This window comes from Narcine bancroftii, chromosome 3 (assembly GCF_036971445.1).
Source record: "Narcine bancroftii isolate sNarBan1 chromosome 3, sNarBan1.hap1, whole genome shotgun sequence".
Taxonomy (NCBI): domain Eukaryota; kingdom Metazoa; phylum Chordata; class Chondrichthyes; order Torpediniformes; family Narcinidae; genus Narcine; species Narcine bancroftii.
This window is the reverse complement of record NC_091471.1, coordinates 306,560,136-306,574,122: the sequence shown is the minus strand read 5'-3', so window position 1 is coordinate 306,574,122 and position 13,987 is coordinate 306,560,136. Positions and strand designations below refer to the sequence as shown.

Sequence of the window (13,987 nt, the reverse complement as noted above, 5' to 3'; positions counted from 1 at the left end):
TTCCAAAACTGTTGCAATTGATCACAAAGCCAAACAGTATGCAAAAATGTATTGGCCGTCTGATCACATCAAAAACAAGAATCCAACTTACTAAGACCAAATTTTTTAAATTTCTCCGGCGTTAAATATAGCTGATGAATAAAATTATAATTAATCATCGCTAATCTAGCATTAATTAATTTCCGAATACTATTCTGACAAATTTCCATCCAAGCTTCTTCAGCTATTTTATATCCTAAATCTTTTTCCCATTTCAACTTATCTTTATCCCAGTCTTTTTTACTATCAATTTCTTGTAAAATACAATACAAATCAGATATATATCCCTTTTTTGGTATTGAAAGTACATATTCTTCAAAACTAGATTCAGGTAATAAAATCATATGTCGACCACATAACTGTTTTACAAAAGATCTTAATTGATAATATACAAATATAGAATTTCCACTAATACCATATTTCCTTTGTAATTCATCAAAGGAACAAAAACAACCCTCAGAAAAACTCTTGTAACTTGTTTAAGTTTATTTGACACATCATGCCTAGTGTTACGAGCCCAAATCCCAGCAGCAATAGATATTCACCAAAGTTATTTTAACAAAAGTTTAACAAAATAACAAAAGTTATTTTTAATCAACTTCAAACATGAAAATAGAATCAAACTTTGCCTTAACTCTATTCTTATACTATACTCTATACTAACCCAAATTACCCCCTTCTATTTCTCAGCACACATATGTAATGTGGGTTTGTGGATTTAAGAAAAGTTATTTGGTTCACAGTTCAATCTCACTTCTCCTTCTTCCAAGTTCTCTGGTTGCAGGCAATCACCATACTGTACACAGAATTTAACATGTATAAAGTTCACTGGTTGAAAAGGTAAATGTTTACTGCTCAGGAAGGTTCTTGTAGGGTTTGCAGAGAGAGATACTTGCTGCTCCAGGATTTCCACAACTGAGGTACCACCATAAGTCACCTCAGGGTCTCGCTGATGAAACTTGCCCCATCAGAGTCTTCCAGATGGTAACCTCTTTCTTCAAGCGACCACAGAGTTCCATTCCTTCCTCTATTTCAAGAGAAAGATCAGACAGATAGCACTTCCAGCCATCTACTGCTCTAGAACTTGCTTTCATCAGTTTCAAACAGTTTTTCCTAGATTGTACTTTTCAGTTACTTGTCAGTGTCCCACACACTGACTGACTGACTGAGCTGTTAATTCAACTCTCTCTCTTTTCCAACTGCCCCGCCAGTGAAAAGCATGTGACTCATGTCTTGCAAAACCCCCACCTTCTCCAGTTCTTTTTTGCTTCTTCTCAAGTTGTTAGGTAAACCAATCCAGAATTGACCTTTCTGTGAGCACTTTGCAGAAGGAGTACTGATAGACAGTACTGGCCCCACCCTTTACTGCGCGCACTGCACTCCACCTAAAAGCTCCTTTGCGCAGGCCCGAGGACAGGTCCACGTCCTCCCCCTCCACGTCCTCCCCCTCCACGTCCTCCCCCTCCACGTCCTCCCCCTCCACGTCCTCCCCCTCAAAAGATGCTCACAAACTCAAGCTAGCATGCTGGAACATCAGAACCATGCTAGATAAGACTGACAGCCATCGACCTGAACGTCGGTCTGCCCTCATTGCACATGAACTCCTCAGACTTGACATCGACATAGCCGCTCTCAGTGAAGTCCGCCTGGCAGATGTAGGCAGCTTCCAAGAACGCGGCGCGGGCTACACACTCTACTGGTCTGGCAAGCCTTCGGATGAACGACGCCTATCTGGTGTAGGCTTCATGGTCAAGAGCTTCATTGCCTCCAAACTCGAAAACCTTCCGACAGGCCTCTCGGACCGAATCATGTCCATGCGACTCCCACTTCAAAACAAGCGTCACATCACCCTCATCAGTGTCTATGCTCCAACCCTCCAGGCGGAACCAGCAGAAAAGAACAAGTTCTACACCGACCTGCGCAACCTCATCCAACGTACCCCTACAGCCGACAAGGTTGTCATCCTGGGCGACTTCAACGCTCGTGTCGGCAAAGACTCAGAAACCTGGCCAGGAATCCTGGGCAAGCATGGCGTCGGCAAGTGCAACGACAATGGGCGCCTCCTGTTGGAGCTCTGCGCAGAACAGCGGCTTGTCATTACAAACACCCTTTTTCAGCAGAGGGACAGCCTTAAGACCACCTGGATGCATCCCCGATCCAAACACTGGCACCTCCTGGACTACATCCTGGTGCGAGAAAGTGACAAACAAGATGTGCTCCACACCAGGGTCATGCCTAGCGCGGAATGCCACACTGACCACCGGCTGGTTCGCTGCAAGCTCAACCTTCACTTCAAGCCAAAGCCCAGGAACAATAAAGCCCCCAGAAAGAGGTTCAATGTTGGAAAACTGCAGTCAGACGAAGCGAGAGGAAACTTCCAGGCAAACCTCAAAGCAAAGCTCGACGTTGCAACCCGCCTCACGGACCCGTCCCCTGAAACCCTCTGGGATCAGTTGAAGACTACCATACTGCAATCCACTGAAGAGGTACTGGGCTTCTCCTCCAGGAAAAACAAGGACTGGTTTGACGAAAACAGCCAGGAAATCCAGGAGCTGCTGGCAAAGAAGCGAGCTGCCCACCAGGCTCACCTTACAAAGCCGTCCTGTCCAGAGAAGAAACAAGCCTTCCGTCGCGCATGCAGCCATCTTCAGCGCAAACTCCGGGAGATCCAAAATGAGTGGTGGACTAGCCTCGCCAAACGAACACAGCTCAGCGCGGACATTGGCGACTTCAGGGGTTTCTACGAGGCTCTAAAGGCTGTGTACGGCCCCTCACCCCAAGTCCAAAGCCCGCTGCGCAGCTCAGACGGCAAAGTCCTCCTCAGCGACAAGATCTCCATCCTCAACCGATGGTCAGAACACTTCCAATCTCTTTTCAGTACCAACCGCTCAGTCCAAGATTCCGCCCTGCTCCAGCTCCCTCAACAGCCCCTAAGGCTAGAGCTGGATGAGGTTCCCACCCTGGATGAGACATATAAGGCAATCGAACAACTGAAAAGTGGCAAAGCAGCAGGTATGGATGGAATCCCCCCAGAAGTCTGGAAGGCTGGCGGCAAAACTCTGCATGCCAAACTGCATGAGTTTTTCAAGCTTTGTTGGGACCAAGGTAAACTGCCTCAGGATCTTCGTGATGCCACCATCATCACCCTGTACAAAAACAAAGGCGAGAAATCAGACTGCTCAAACTACAGGGGAATCACGTTGCTCTCCATTGCAGGCAAAATCTTCGCTAGGATTCTACTAAATAGAATAATACCTAGTGTCGCTGAGAATATTCTCCCAGAATCACAGTGCGGCTTTCGCGCTAACAGAGGAACCACTGACATGGTCTTTGCCCTCAGACAGCTCCAAGAAAAGTGTAGAGAACAAAACAAAGGACTCTACATCACCTTTGTTGACCTCACCAAAGCCTTCGACACCGTGAGCAGGAAAGGGCTTTGGCAAATACTAGAGCGCATCGGATGTCCCCCAAAGTTCCTCAACATGATTATCCAACTGCACGAAAACCAACAAGGTCGGGTCAGATACAGCAATGAGCTCTCTGAACCCTTCTCCATTAACAATGGCGTGAAGCAAGGCTGTGTTCTCGCACCAACCCTCTTTTCAATCTTCTTCAGCATGATGCTGAACCAAGCCATGAAAGACCCCAACAATGAAGACGCTGTTTACATCCGGTACCGCACGGATGGCAGTCTCTTCAATCTGAGGCGCCTGCAAGCTCACACCAAGACACATGAGAAACTTGTCCGTGAACTACTCTTTGCAGATGATGCCGCTTTAGTTGCCCATTCAGAGCCAGCTCTTCAGCGCTTGACGTCCTGCTTTGCGGAAACTGCCAAAATGTTTGGCCTGGAAGTCAGCCTGAAGAAAACTGAGGTCCTCCATCAGCCAGCTCCCCACCATGACTACCAGCCCCCCCACATCTCCATCGGGCACACAAAACTCAAAACGGTCAACCAGTTTACCTATCTCGGCTGCACCATTTCATCAGATGCAAGGATCGACAATGAGATAGACAACAGACTCGCCAAGGCAAATAGCGCCTTTGGAAGACTACACAAAAGAGTCTGGAAAAACAACCAACTGAAAAACCTCACAAAGATAAGCGTATACAGAGCCGTTGTCATACCCACACTCCTGTTCGGCTCCGAATCATGGGTCCTCTACCGGCACCACCTACGGCTCCTAGAACGCTTCCACCAGCGTTGTCTCCGCTCCATCCTCAACATCCATTGGAGCGCTCACACCCCTAACGTCGAGGTACTCGAGATGGCAGAGGTCGACAGCATCGAGTCCACGCTGCTGAAGATCCAGCTGCGCTGGATGGGTCACGTCTCCAGAATGGAGGACCATCGCCTTCCCAAGATCGTATTATATGGCGAGCTCTCCACTGGCCACCGTGACAGAGGTGCACCAAAGAAAAGGTACAAGGACTGCCTAAAGAAATCTCTTGGTGCCTGCCACATTGACCACCGCCAGTGGGCTGATAACGCCTCAAACCGTGCATCTTGGCGCCTCACAGTTTGGCGGGCAGCAGCCTCCTTTGAAGAAGACCGCAGAGCCCACCTCACTGACAAAAGGCAAAGGAGGAAAAACCCAACACCCAACCCCAACCAACCAATTTTCCCTTGCAACCGCTGCAATCGTGTCTGCCTGTCCCGCATCGGACTGGTCAGCCACAAACGAGCCTGCAGCTGACGTGGACTTTTTACCCCCTCCATAAATCTTCGTCCGCGAAGCCAAGCCAAAGAAGAACTGATAGACAGCATGACTCCAGCAAGACAATGCTCAAGCATTTTATGAAGTCAGTTCAATTAACACCTACTTGTGAAAGGTGCTTAAATTCTCCAAGAGATCTTCCTATTTCTTCAGTCTTTCAAATAAGATCTGTTTTAAAATGTGTGAATGTATGTGACCTACTCTAAATCTTATAAATTCTCCCAAAATATTAATATTGATACACTAGTAGAGCGAAAAGGGTTCTTCTGCAAGTCTCACAGGTTATTGCTAGCATTTATACAACTGTATCAGTAGAAGAGCACGATTAAAGTGTATGGAGTTGCAGTGAAGAAAGTATCATTTAGCACTAAGTGAGGACAGCATGATGGCAATGTATTAGGGTTCATTCAGGAGACAGGATAGTGATGGAGAAGAACCTGCCTTTACACCTGCTGGTGCTTGATTTCACACGTAAGGAGGAGTAGGGAGAAGTGTGAGTGCTCATGGTATGATGGCCCTTTCAGTAGCCTCTTTCAAACCGCAGCAGCTGAGTACCCAGGAGCGATTACTGGGACAAAGGTGCTGGGAGCACCTTTTAAATTGCAGGGGGGGATCCCGCCCCCGCAATGACGCATCACGTACTCACCGGATGTTTGGATGCCGGCTGCCCGGTGACGGACGGACGGACGCGCGCAAGCGCTGACATCACCGGAATAAGCGGGTCGGCCATCTTCGTTTTCAAATCGCCTGTGGACACCACCTAGGTAAGTTTAACTGGGTTCCCTGACTACCTCTGAGGTAGGTCAGGGACTCAGTTGGATTCCGACGGGGTTGACTGGATTCAGACCCTTTCTAACTGCCATCTAACTGGGACGCTAACCAGGCAAATTTCCCGGTTGACCCCATTTTACACAGCAGTTTGAAAGGGCCTAGTATGTTGTAGCAGTGATGCAGAGGGAAGTTTGTATTATGTTCTGACCAGGATTCACCACTTTCTGATCTTGAGCAGTATAGCTCCTTTACTGCGCTGGGATGTATCCAGCAAGTATGCTTTTGATGGTACACCTATAGAAGTGGTTGAACAAGAAGGGGGTGGGGGCAGACATGCTGAATTTCCTTTGTCTTCAAAGAAAGTAGAGGTATGGGTGCACTTTCTTGACCATCACATCAATGTGTTTGTACCAAGTCAGGTAATTGGAGACGTTTATTCCGAAGAACATGAAATATCTACTCTTTCCACCTCAGATTCATTAATGAACAGAGGAATGGTTTCTACCCCATCTACTGAAGTCAATGATAATTTCTTCATCTTATTGACGTTGAGAGAGAGGTTGTTAACATGTACCATGCCACTAGACTTGAAATCTCTTCTTAAAAAATGTTTTAAAATTCATACATACAGCACGGTAATGGGCCATTTTGGCCCACAAGTCTGTGCTGCCCATTTTAGATTCCATTAACCTACATCCCCAGTACGTTTTTGAACAGTAGGAGGAAACCACAGCCCCCAGAGAAAACCCACGCAGAATGTACAAGCAGCACAGGATTCAAAGCTTGGTCCGGTCCCAGTTGCTGGCGCTGTAAAGGTGTTGCACTAACTGCTATGCCAACTATGCCATCCATCCTGTATTTCATCTCGTTGTTATTTGATTCCCGGCCCATTGCCGTAGTGTCCTTGGTGCATTTGAAGATAGAGCTGGCTGCACATCATGTATCAAGTTGTGTACAAATATATAAAGATGCACCAGTGAATTATGGTGAGGTTGAGTGAGATCCTAGCAGATCCTCTCCTCTCATAAAATACAATCAGTCTACTCTGCTCTCCCTGCATTCTCTTTCAATATCAGCTATATTTCTCTTTTAAATCTTTCCACAGATCCAAAGATTTACCAATGCCAGGATTGAGCCCTCTACCATCCCTGGAACCAATGCTAACACTACCTTTTATTTAATTTTTCTCACTTCTGGTAAGCTCCTCATGGACACAGTCTTACATAGCTAATCACAACCCTAGTTCCATTGCAAGCAAGTTTTAGTATCCTTTTCACCATGGCTTGCCTACGTGAATGAAGATCAAGGAAGGATCGAAGACGTAGGCATGTCCTTTGAGCTTGTGCAATGGATTTGTTAGCTGGAGTGCAATGTGCACGGTACTGGCCCTGCCCGGGGTTTATCTGCCACATCCTAGCAACCTGGGATGGTGACAGACAAGCCGTCGGGTCATAGGTGTTATGCCGGCATGTCCTTCTCCTACATGGATGGCCTGACAAGGCTAATGAGCCCCTTCTGCCCTGGTTTGAAATCAGAGTTTTCCTTCTCTTAGGCTGGCTGCCAACCAAGGCTAACGAGACCAGCCTACCCATCCAGTTATATCGCCGGACAATTGGTCGTGCTATGACGTAGCAAACTCAGTGAAAATGGGGGACACTAACTAGATGCATAATGTAGGAGAGGCCATTTGCAGTGACCTCCTGCCTGGCAAGCCAGACAGTGGCCACAAGAAAGGGGATGCGTGCACATTCCCTTGGTGAGAAGGACATCAGACCTAGTCCTCACCTGTCCCTTTAGTGTCATGTTAAACCAAACAGAATGACTCTAGAGCAGGGGTGGCCAATCTTTCAATTTTTAATCTTTAATTTAGACAAATAGCACGGTAACAGGCCATTTCAGGCTATATGTACATACCAGGAGTGTAGGTTAATTGGGCGCCACGGACACATAGGCCGAAATGGCCTGTTACTGTGCAGTATGTCTAAATTAAAAATGTAAAAGTAAAAGGTTGGCCACCCCTGCTCTAGAGGCTTTACGTGCACAGATCTCCTTACTGATCTTTCCCCCACTTCCCGAGTATTTCTTTCATTAATAGTTGACGAGATGGAGTGACTAATGTGGCAGTTCGGGTGGAGTGTTTGGATCATGCTGAGAAATAACTGGAACTCAATTCTGCTTTAGGCTCTAACGATTATATCAATTTCCTTTGTGAACACTGTTTTCAACTACTCTCAGATGTCAATAAATCATTTCCTTTGACACAAAGTCACGTTGTCCAAATCTGGCATGACGTGGATGACATTTCCCTCAAGTATGCAAAGATTTTCCTTGTCTGCGGCTTTTTTGCAGCAATTGCGGACCCTGAGGCAATTTATCCGTAGCTTGCTGCAAAAATTGTTGTTAACATTTTACTCCAAATACTTGGTACATGAGGACAACTTCCTGCAGATCTCACGTGATGTTGATTTTCTCAGCTTACAATACTCTGGGCTTTGTACTTTATCCCTGGCAAGTAACCCGTTACGTCATCTACTGACCTATTCAGAATCACCTTAAATTATCACTGAGCTCCATGCTTTAGTCTTTCTTCAGAACCGCCAAGATGACCAACATTTTCATCAATTCCTCAGGCTGTCTAGTTTGTTTACTCCTCTTCCTGCTAGATGCTTGCCATTGTTCAGATCTGTGTCCGCGAAAAATAAATCAAAACGATGCCCGAAAGCTAAAATAAGAGCTCTGAAGGGTCTCTGACCTGAATTATTGACTCTTGTTCTCTTCCCACAGATGTGCCTGACCTGCTGACTATTTCCAGCATTTTCTGGTTTTAGTTTAGGGTTTCAATCGATTGGCTTTCATTGGGTGGGCCGGTCAGTGTAGGGGTTAGCGCAATGGTATTACAGCGCCAGCGACCCATGCTCGAATCTGGCGGTGTCTGTAAGGAGTTTGTATGTTCCCCTCATGTCTGCATTGCATTGGTTTCCTCCGGGTGCTCTGGTTTCCGGCGACCCTCTAAAATGTACAGGAGTTGTAGGTCAATTGGGGAATTTGGTCAGCCTGGCCTTGTGGGCAGGAAGAGCCTGTTACTGTGCTGCATGTCTAAATTTATAATTTTTTTAAAACACATACTTACTTGAACTTTGTTCTCTTGGATATCCTTAATGCACTTACACACTGCTCTGGAAGATCCTTTAAATGCGGCGTTTATATCTTCACTATAAACACATGCAATCCACTCCCAATGCTCTCAGCCAACCATCCTTTGGCAATTAGTCTGTTCACATAATTGGTCACTATGATTGCATCTGCCATTCATGGAGGATAAACAATTATTTTTGACCTGGCATATCTCTTCGAGCACTAGAGACTCAGGTTCACCCCTGTGGTGTTCGCATATGTTCTCCGTGAGACCTTTCAGCTTCCTTCATGTTCTAGTTAGCAGTTAGTGCAATGCTATTATAGATTAAAGTCTGACCTTATTGCTACTTAAATGATTATTCACCATTTCTCATTTCCTAATTTGTGCTATGCTAACAAGGCAACGGTTAGCGTAATGGTTAGTGCAACACTCTTACAGCGCCAGAGCATTCGAACCTGGTGCTTGTACATGGGTTTCCTCCTAGGGTTCCAGTTGCTTCCCACAGTTCAAAACGTACCTGGTTTTGTAGGTCATTTGATTGTAATTTGGTAGCACAGTCTCATGGGCCAGAAGGGTCCGTATGTCTGTTCTCCCACTTCCTAAAAGCATATGGGGTGATAGGGTCACTTTAAATTATCACTAGTATCTAGGTGAGTGGTACAATCTGAACGAGAGCTGGGCCAGTGAAGGTGGGGCGGGTGGGGGCAGTGGGGGAGAAATTGATGCGGGAGAGTTGACGATTGTAGGATTATTGTAGATGGATAGTTTACATGGGTCTGCTGATTCTCTCTATGGCTCAATGACTCTCAGAATGTGACCTCTACTCATCAGGGCAGAGCTAAAAATTGAGAAAAGAGCATAAAAATGGATTGTGTAGAACACACGAACCACACACCATATATATCAAATAGTTAAGTCATTAGTCATTAGGTATATGGACTCAAAATTATTATTCACAACACTGTAAAAGGCTTGGATTATAAGGAGGACTGAATGGGTTGGGATATTTTCCCTGCAGCAAAGGAAGTCAAGGGGGGAACCTTAGCTAGGTTTATAAAATCAAGGTAAATACCTTGATGAAGGGCTCAAGCCTGAAACATCGGTTATGTATTTTTACCTTTGCTATATAAAGGACACTGTTTGAACAGCTGAGTTTCTCCAACTTTGTGTTTTCACTTCCACCTAAAACGTGATTTTGAGCGATACAGGTTAAGAATCTAAGGGTTGCATGTCATGTCATGTAGGTACACTGACAATAAATCTGAATTTGAAGCAGACAGAAAGCGCGGGAGGTGGAGGGCAGATGGCCCCCCAAATCTGGTACTTACCAGTGGATGCTGTTAAAAGAAAATCAATATTTTAATAACAAATGATCATTTAAAGGTTTGCATTTTATTTTGAATTGTTAAAATAAATCACTGTCGGCTCCTGTATCTGGGTCAGAATCAACCTGACTGTCTCCCCTCCGTTCTCCAGCCGCGGTAGTAGCCAAACTAGCTGGGAACCTGAAGGTGGATGAAGACCCCTGCGCCATGGCCATAACCCGCTGTCTCAGTGCAGCCGGCAAATGTGGGACAATGCGTTGGGGAGGGGTTGCTGTCGGTTAAACGGCTCTCTCCAAGCAAATGTCGCCACTCTCCACGTTAAAGGGCTCGCGCCGACTGCTAAATGTGGGGTTGTGGATCCGGCCTATGGGCCTTAGGTTGCCCACCCCGCTATAGATGAGTGGCACAGCCTGGAAGCCCATGATGGGAATATAAGGAAAATAAAATGGATTACAGCAGCGGGGATTACAGATCGGGGATAGTGAGAAAGAATCCCACAAAACTTCCAAAGGGGAATTTCTTCAGGGTAGGCATCCCTCGAACTGATTGCACAGTTTTATTTATTTAGACATACAGAACTGAAAAAGGCTAATTTGGCCCTAGGAGTTCTTGCCGCCCGATTTACCTACTCCCCGGCATGTTTTGAAGGGTGGGAGGAAACTCGAGTCCCCAGAGAAAACTCACGCAGACATGGAGCAAATGTACAAACTCCTTACAGACAGCACAGGATTCAAACCCAGATCCGGTTCCAATCGCTGGTGCTGTAAAGGCGCTAACCGCTCGCCAACCGTCTTCTTCTTCTTCTTTGGCTTGGCTTCGCGGACGAAGATTTATGGAGGGGGTAAAAAGTCCACGTCAGCTGCAGGCTCGTTTGTGGCTGACAAGTCCGATGCGGGACAGGCAGACACGATTGCAGCGGCTGCAGGGGAAAATTGGTGGGTTGGGGTTGGGTGTTGGGTTTTTCCTCCTTTGCCTTTTGTCAGTGAGGTAGGCTCTGCGGTCTTCTTCAAAGGAGGTTGCTGCCCGCCAAACTGTGAGGCGCCAAGATGCACGGTTTGAGGCGTTATCAGCCCACTGGCGGTGGTCAATGTGGCACTGGCGGTGGTCAATGTGGCAGGCACCAAGAGATTTCTTTAGGCAGTCCTTGTACCTTTTCTTTGGTGCACCTCTGTCACGGTGGCCAGTGGAGAGCTCGCCATATAACACGATCTTGGGAAGGCGATGGTCCTCCATTCTGGAGACGTGACTCCTAGGGCCAACCGTACCAACGTGAGTAAAACACAAAAGTCTGCAGACACGGTCGTGAAAGTAAAATCACAAAGCTGGAGAAACTCACCAGTGCACTTGATGTAGCAAAATCCGCTTTTAGGTGTTCCGAGGAAGATTGTGCCTGCAGATGCGGCGAGCGGAGTTCAGCTGGCACATTTAGGTGGCCACAGAATGGACAGGTTTCTGGCACTTAAACGTGCCAGCTGACTGCTAGCTGAGAAAGCCGGCTATTCGGGACAGTGGCCTAGTCCCACCCACGCTGCCTTGACGTTATTAACAGCGCGTCAAAGCATGCCCGACAAACAACTCAGGCATGACTTGACTCGCACTGCCGGTCTCTCCCCCTCGTTCGCCCGACTCACCATTCGAACCAGGAGTCGACGGCTGATGACGTCATCAGCCCGCCCTCATCAGCCCGGCCACTTTAAGCTGCAACAGACGATACTGGAAGCAGGATATTAGAACTCCTGGAGAAGGTCAGGCAAGTAGACCGGCTTTTCCGGTTTCAGATGGCCACCCGACAGCTGCGCAGGAGTACAATTTGTGGTCATCTGAAAGTGGCTAAAGATAAAGAGGCGTAACCAATGTTTCGGCCTTGAGCCCCTCATTAAGAATTGCTGGAGGAAGTACCAAGACTAAGATCAAGTGGTGATGGGGGGGGTGGGGGGTGAGGGAAGGGCCCCAGAGGTGATAAAGGTGCAGGTCAAGAATCTCAGGGTTGCATGTAGGTTCTCTGACAATAAATCTGAACTTGAAGCAGACACCTGCGGGAGGTGGAGGGCAGTAGGGTAAGCAATGGGAGAAACTCCCTCAGGAGTGTTCTACTCCACCCCGAGGAAACGTCCTTCCCCTGTCCGAAGGGAGTTCTGTGAAGCTGAGAAAGCAAATTCAACGCGGCGTTGCTCAGTTTAAATAAAAAAGAGCCAGGCGATCGAAGGAGGGCAAGGAAGTGGGATCACCTGCACAACCTTGTCCTGGATGTTGCAACACTGCAAGGTGTCCAGGTTCACGTAGGGAGATGTAACCAGTTCCCGGTCCAATCAGTGCTGGCGAGGGGCGGGGTCACTTTCGGTCGCATTCCACCCCCGGGCCACAGACACGCACATTTATACGTCGAAGCCTCCCAGGGAGAGCAGGTAGTCGAGTTTCCAGCGGCTCTCCGAACCTGCGGGCATGGCATCTCCGCGACCAGCCAGGCACAGGGCTCTCCTGGTCCCCGGGTACTACGACGGTTATTTACAAAAGCAGGAGACCAAAAGCAAGGTAAATGCACTGAATGATTTAAAAATCATCCCAATTTCTGCAATGTATTCCTTAAAGTATTGACAGGCGTGTGTTGCAACTCCTTCTTCCTCGATCACGACATTGCTGCAGTTTCTCTTTTAATAATGATACCTGGCCAACGTTGAGGCCAGTGGTTCTCTCCTTCAGTCATCCCTAGGCTCTCAGGGATTGCAGAAGGTGGGACGTGAGAGGGCAGGTTGAGAACCACTGCTCGAGACCCAATTGTTACTGAAATATTTTGCATCAGGAAAAAAAAATGCCATTGACCCTTTGCAAAGTGGTTTTCAGTCTTTCCATCCACATCCCACCTCCAGCAATAAAGGTGACCTCATCTTGAAGTTCACTGACCTGCTGAGCTTCAACCTTGTGGATTTTTTAAACTTCTGCTACGGCGTCTGCAGACTTTAATGCATAGTTTCTCTTTTAACGCCAAGTTTTGGCAAGAGTGCAAACAACCCTGCCTTGGAAACTCGGTTGTTTATGCACAGTTGGGAGGGATTGTGGCCTGACAAGACACTTCATCAACGAAAACAAATATTTAGGTTTAGCAATACCAATATCAAAAGTCCCTGAAGCATTCTGAGCCTTTTCGATAACCAGTTCAAAGTTTTTTTTGACTGAAGGAAAGGGTTTGGGTGGGGGGTGGGGTCTGTTCCACCAAAAGTGACATTTACCTGTTGGAGTTAAACAGGTTGTTGCAGGTTTTTTAAAGCCACTTGGTTATATCTTGTGTCCCTTTTCTAGGTTTAACAAAAAAAAACTTTTTTTTTCAGCTTGCAGCTTGGAGTTAAACAGATTGTTGCAGGTTTTTTAAAGCCACTTGGTTATATCTTGTGTCCCTTTTCTAGGTTTAACAAAAAAAAACTTTTTTTTTCAGCTTGCAACTTGGAGTTAAACAGATTGTTGCAGGTTTTTTAAAGCCACTTGGTTATATCTTGTGTCCCTTTTCTAGGTTTAACAAAAAAAAAACTTTATTTTTCAGCTTGCAGTTTGTCAGTCTCCTAGTACTTGGTATGGAACATGACAGAAACTTTTTTGGAGGGGGGGTGGTGGTGGGGAAAATGTGGCATTGCTGGCTTGTTGACCCATTAATGTATCAAAGTTTGTCATAGTTGTGGGGTTTTAACTTGAATCTCTGGAACACTAACATATTAATGTAAATGCTACCCCCCCCCCACAGTGAAGAGTCCCAGTAAAAGAGGAATGGTGGCACTGCATATGTGCTACTTCCTAGACACTCCAGTAGCTCAGATTTTATCTTGACCTTCAGTATTCTCTGTCTGGCGTTGCCTGTTCTCTCCATGACTGCCTTGCTCTCCCTCTCCCCACATCCTAAAGACATACTGGTAGGATAGTGAGATGGGAGCAGCCACGAGGGGATGCAGACTCTAGGGAAGCTGAGGACCGGCATGGGGTACCAGAAAATGGGGAGACCACCCTCCCTT

At 46.8% G+C, this 13,987-nt stretch overlaps 1 protein-coding gene across 4 annotated transcripts in view; it reads left to right on the top strand.

The window, feature by feature from the left end:
- LOC138759032 (signal-transducing adaptor protein 1-like) overlaps positions 1-13,987 on the top strand; it is a 53,974-nt gene that overhangs the window by 11,288 nt on the left and 28,699 nt on the right. For 3 of the 4 annotated variants that reach the window (XM_069928821.1, XM_069928822.1, XM_069928820.1), the window contains exon 1: positions 12,376-12,521. The exons of the other annotated variant lie outside the window; for it this stretch is intronic. In XM_069928821.1, coding sequence (XP_069784922.1) covers positions 12,432-12,521 — 90 coding nt within the window. In that variant the 5' untranslated portion in view covers positions 12,376-12,431. Of the gene's footprint in view, positions 1-12,375; positions 12,522-13,987 lie in introns of those variants that run through there. 4 annotated transcript variants of the gene reach the window in all.